This window comes from Austrofundulus limnaeus, unplaced genomic scaffold, assembly GCF_001266775.1.
Source record: "Austrofundulus limnaeus strain Quisiro unplaced genomic scaffold, Austrofundulus_limnaeus-1.0 Scaffold983, whole genome shotgun sequence".
Classification (NCBI taxonomy): domain Eukaryota; kingdom Metazoa; phylum Chordata; class Actinopteri; order Cyprinodontiformes; family Rivulidae; genus Austrofundulus; species Austrofundulus limnaeus.
In genome coordinates, this window is record NW_013953385.1 from 67,751 (window position 1) to 73,966 (window position 6,216).

The window sequence follows — 6,216 nt, forward strand, 5'->3', positions numbered from 1 at the left end:
TCCGATCACTGGATTCTACAGATTGGCTTGGTGGTCTCCTGGTGTTCTCCAAAACAGTGTTGGTGGCTATTCGGGCCATTTCCTGGCTGCCTGACCAATATGATGGATTGCCGTTCTATCAGCACTCGGACATTCGCCTTGAGCAAGCTGGACTCGGTCTGCAAGAGGTTCTGCTGAGGGTCGTGGGCCGGCTGTCGTTCCTGGACTTGCTGGTGAGATGGAATTGATCTTGGAGAAAGCTGATAGATCGGCTGGGCRGAATTGTCCACACTATTTGTCTGATTGGATTCGCCACCTTGRGATRTRCCAGCAGAAMRTTAAAGCAGATGGAAAATTGTTATCATCTGCCTGACTCTTCTGTTCCCAAAACAACTGATTACAGTTTGTCTCTCCCCTACAATGGCCTTGAAGAGCTGTTGGACTAAATTCTTCCTGGATGCTGACGTCGAATAACTCATCAGTGGTSTCCTCCGGCAGCTGCTCCACTCAATAAGAMCTTTCACTGAGTAAAGGAACATGGYTTTTTGTGTGGATTTTTTGTTAGGAGTTTAGAAATTGGAAGAGAGTATATGTTATAGGGYGGTATAATGGTACARATTTGGTGATATGATACATATCATGACACAGGGGTCATAATATGATATCGCAATATATTGCGATACTGTAAGCAAGGCACTACATTGCGATATATTGCCATTTTTTCTAAAAATTCAAATAAAAAAAACCTGTTTTTTATATGTTTCATATTTCTTATTTCATTTATGTTTTCAATGGTTAGGCCAAATGTACCATTAAATACTTTGATAATATTAATAATAATATTAATTTATTATAAAAATGTGGTCACACAACACAGGCGGAACCTTGTGTGATTGACTAGCTGAGTCCCAATAGGCTATATGTTGTGGTAAGGTTTAGTAAATGGATGAAAKGAAGCTGCTACCATCTGTGTTGCTGTCAAAATTGAAGGGGGGAGCGTAAGCAYGCCAGTCAAGGCACTCAGTGTTAAACATGGTCGTTGCATTTGACCACTTCAGTACCAWCCCTCGGGGACCCCCTTCAGCTTTGTGCACTAGACAAATGCTACCTGCCTGYCATAACGTAACAGCTCTGATTGCAGGCTAAAGTCAGAATACAGGAGAAAGAGCATCCCATATGGGACACTTCAATTTGGCTTAAARTATGGGACACTCCGGCTAATATGGGACAATTGGCAACCCTACCTCAGCTTTGAAGTCAGGAGGTGTCGGTATACTCAGCTCAGATTCAGTCATCGGTATTTAGTGCTTATATTAATCACAATGCTAACGTGTGAGCTAGCATTATACTCAGGCTCCTCAGAAGTGGCGAAGCCAAATGGCAGGCTGCTGACTGCTACCATCTAGCGGTCGGTGGCTAAACTACAGCACAAAAAKGAACTGCTGCCATGAAAATCATTTTTTCCCTACAAGTTAGGCTACACTACGTTTCTTAGACTGTAGTTAGAAAGGACAAAGTTAGTTAGCCTACTTTATGCCCATTTTAGCCCTTATTAGCTTTGTTTCTTTGCCTGTGAATAGGAAGCTGGTTTGTACTGTAACAATAATCGGCCCACCTCATGGATAATAAACTGAAACAGTGTAACAGTCCTGATCCATAATGTCWACATTTCCATATGGACATAATTTAGCTGAGGATGAAGAATTCACTGTATGTGTGTCAGATAAAATGTCAGCTCCCATTATACCCCAGGGGCTATTCTTCCATCTGTCTCGCTAAGCAGTTACACCAGTTTATTCCTTGATGTACAACTGGATGTGCTCTATCTCTCTTGTCCTGACCAGTCATTTTTCCTGTCCAGCATAGACCATGTGATTCTCACCTTCTGTAAAGCAGGCCTCTGGATCCAGTGACTCCTCTGGCTCCAGCTCCACTGACTCAACACCATCTGCCGGGGGTCGAATATCGACTGTGCTCCCCTCCGATGAGCTCAGAGGCTGTGGGTCAACATCGAGCTTCTGATGGACGAGGCAGAAGATGATATAATCCCAGTTACATGGAAATACTTGGGGAAACTCAGGTTCACTGGCAATAGGAGCCAACCTTCTGAGCTGATTATCATTGTGCTCCAGTGCCACCACTGTGTATCTTAGTACAGAGTAATAGCTCTCAGAGTTGGGCTCTTTAAAGTCACCATGACTGCATCCTCATCATCATCATCACATGCAGCATCGATCAAATGTACCTACAGGCTTTTGTATTGTTTTTAATCTGATGGATTTAAATCAGATCAGGTGGCAAAGGGAGGTTGGCGTAACAGAAATGCACTGTGGGTACGTTTGATGTGACCTCAGTTTGAGGAAGAGTACATGCAGTATTTCCAGTGCATTATCAATCCAAGCCTGAAATAGTACCAAGCACAACGTGGGTATTTTCATGTCCACTGAAAAAGAACCCCAAATCTTTTTTTTCTTTTTTTAATTTCTAGTTCCAACTTATCAAGTCTAAAAGACCTAAATCCCTCCCCCTGTAAGGCCGATGAACACTTTCCTCAGTGACATGAAAACACATTTTGTTTTGTCTTTTTTTTCTCCCCCATTCCTTGAAAGCAGTGTAAAAGCTTCTTCTGTTTGTGTTGAAGTAGACGGGTAACCACATTAGCTTACCAGCAAAAACCAGTACTGTGCACTGTTCAAAAGACAGCAAGTGGTGTGGTGTATATTTCTTTAGTCCCATTTGAAAACAAAACCTTACTGAATTAGCACCCATGCATACCMAGAAAACATACAGGATTACAGACTCAGTGATTTTCATCCTTTTTACGCTATGCAGAAAAAGTCCCTGCTGTTGTCACGTTCACTGGTTACCACAGATTTTAAACCAACAGCTTAAGAAAACCACCTAAATAGCTTAATTTTGAGTGCTAAAATACATCACAATATTGTCTGCATATAGTGTGATTTTGTTTTGTCAACATGGAGCCTCCTGTCTGTTTTTTTTGTGCAAATTCTTTTATTTTATTTATTTATTTTTTTTTGGTTTCATGTCGGATCTGACTGAAGTGGGAAGCATTGGGACATGTCTTCCTGGACAGTGCAGCAGCCCTGATTGCCGTGGGACCCAGCTAATACGGCGCGGGAATGATGGAAGCATGCTGCTTGCAAGTGCATTGCTTTTTTGGAAAGTTATTTCTCGCCCACTCTCCCTTTTTTTCCCTCTCCGTCAGCAGAAACAAATCCTCTTCTGGGTGTTATTTCAAATTGTTATTTTAAAAAAAATTACTGTCATTTATTTTTTTAAAGCTTGTTTTACCTTAATGTTCCAACTTGAGATGTTAACAGTGAAACAAAAGTGGATAACACAGGCATCTTTCAACAAAGAGCCACGTCATAAATAGTGTAAACTCACCATCTCTATAAAGTACTGAAACTGCCAAAAATACACAGAATATACAAATATATAAATGGATCAATTAAAGTGGGCAAAATTTAAATTAAATTGTATTAGAGTTTAAATTCTATTAAAACAAAACCCATTTTGATCCTTGTATGTTTTTCTTCTTCACATTTTCCCCGCTTTTACTCCTGAAGCTTTATTTCCTTAGTTGACTCTCATTTTACAATGACATTTTTATTTATGTAATTGTTTGCTCATTTTAAACAACAAGTATTTGTTCTTGATGGTCAATGCTGCAGTCTTATAATTATGAGGCTATGGATTTCAGCCCAGAACTCAAGGTCTGTTGTGTGGTATCCACAGAAATACCATATTGGCTAAAGACTCATAAAACTATTTCTACATTCTCCAAACACGGCTAAAATCACAAGCAGTTAAATCATCAAGTATGCAAATTGCACAAAGTGACTTAAAAATAAATTAGTCTGCAATGGTTTCCAAAGTAATTCTGTTTAATAAAAAGTTAGCTATGCTATTAATAATTAAACGTTATCGAGATGAATTGAAGTATTGGGGACAGTTACTGATTAATTTAATTTTACATATCTACAGTATTCATACTTAAAGGCACAGTGTGTAGGATTTGTTGTTTTCAGCGACATCTAGTGGTTGAGTGGTTGACTCATCCTCCCCGGTCCTTCCCCCACCCCCACCCCCCGCTTCCAAACACAAAGGAGTTGCTACGGTGTCTCTCAGGTGTCAAAAACCTTTGATAATTCCAACCGCGATGTCTACCAGCAGCTTCAGGGCTAGTGATGTTTCAAGTGGTATGATTATGAGCTTTAATAAGTAAAATTATCCCAGCTACAATGACAGACAACAAATATTACATTTATAGTATTACAACTAAAACCGTTTTTGATGCCGCCACCGCAGTTTGTCCTTCATGAGCCTTCGTAGACAAGATGGTGGTGCAAGATGGCGGTGCAAGATGGCGGCTGCCTGCAGTGGCGACCCGCGACCATGGAGATATAAACAGCTTTTTATAAGGTAAAAATAATAAAACAAGGTCTTTGTCTGCAATGATTACATGTTTTTTTATTATTGTCATTAGGGATTATCTCAATTTCGGCTAAAAGAATTGACAAAATCCTACACACTGTTCCTTTAAACAATAAAATCAAGTAAAACAGCAGGGATGTATCTCCTCACTGTTAGCCATTGCGAAGAGTAATAAAACAAATAAAGTAATAGGAGTTATAGTAGAGTACTGAAACTAGGAGTATACTAACGTTAGTGAGCGTACGTTGTGAGTGAATGTGAACATCTACTGTATATACTTACATAGGTGATAATATAGACATAATGTAATCATAATCCCCTCCAAACACATTAAATAGATTAAAACAATGAAGCATACTGACAATTTACAATTTATTAAAATTTTTGTTTCAGACTGAAGTTGATTATTTTTAGCTGAGGAACTGGAGTCATTTTAATATAATTTTATAAAAAATAACATTTTTTAACTATATAACTTTTGTCCTCAGCTGATAAAATACCAAAAATGCTCCTTTTAACATATATATTTGAAGCTACAAGCTCATCCAACAGAAGAAATTCATATTAAAGCAGATGATTATCTCTCCCTCCTCATCATCCTCACATCGTGCAGCGTTTATCTCATTCAGTCTTCTGTCTCTGACTGCTTTATTTCTTCATGAAGAACTTTCAAATGTCCAAACTGAGACAAACACACCTCAATCTGAAAGTCCATGTTCACAAATACCAAGAATAAATGATCAAAACAACTGATAACAAGCTCTGAAAATCTAAGCTAAATGTCACCAATCAGTTCTAAAACATCTTGCTCTGGATGGACATTTGTTGAAACTGTAGCTCCAACAAATCAACAGCTTTACAAGTTTTTATTCATCCTGTTATGATTTCTCTCTCTCACTGTAGCTATTAGTAAGCTAAGCTAATAAAACAAAACACATCTGAGCCCTTTTTATTTTATCTGAGTATAGTTGACAGTGTTTCCTACAACAAACCAAGCCTTTATCAGCCTGATTCAAACACAATAACTGGATTCTTGGACAGACCCTCTCACAGTCTTGTTAATAATGCTAATGGTGCAAGCAACTATAGTTGTCTTTGTTGCAATGCTGTGCACTCCTTTTATGTCCAACTTTGAGACAGCTTCTTTTATTTGCATCAAAAGTGAATGCATTCAGAAACACACAAGACACATTATGTAAGATATAATTAATAAATACAAAAATAAACCCATGTTTAAATTTAAAACATATATTGATAAAAGGAAAAGATCCACTGTAATATGAGAGTAAATGATAAACAGGTTTTGAGGGAAAACGCACAGAAAAACATTAATAGATAAGTTTAAATATAATAATTCACCAGTGGTGGGCACAGTTAACCAAAGAGCTAGCTTCACTAACTCTTAGTCCGCTTACTAAAAATATTGATTTGCAAATGCTATACAGCCATCCATGCAAATAAATTGTAGAAGGTAACAGTAAACAGCTGAACAACTAAAAATGATCAAAAGCTAACACTAACAGCTAACCACTAAGAYGACGTCACTCAGTCTGCATCACTAACACATTCCCACTCCCGACTCGTCAACATATTGACGCTTTTCCAAGGTTCCTGCTAGGGGTGTAAGAAAATATCGATACACTGAAATATCACGATATTTCATTTCCCGATACTGGATATTCTAAAGCCCTGTATCGATTTTTAATTAAGGTTTAAAATGTCAACCTTCTTGCCAACCATTCATTTTTATGTTGTAGTTCAGTCTCTGACCACTAGTTG

General features: G+C 38.3%; 1 protein-coding gene across 1 annotated transcript in view; it reads right to left on the bottom strand.

The window, feature by feature from the left end:
* LOC106533619 (sodium channel protein type 2 subunit alpha) overlaps positions 1-6,216 on the bottom strand; it is a gene marked incomplete at its 5' end in the record, with an annotated part of 94,255 nt that overhangs the window by 30,529 nt on the left and 57,510 nt on the right. Inside the window, 1 exon segment of the mRNA XM_014029990.1 lies at positions 1,862-1,997. Coding sequence (XP_013885444.1) covers positions 1,862-1,997 — 136 coding nt within the window.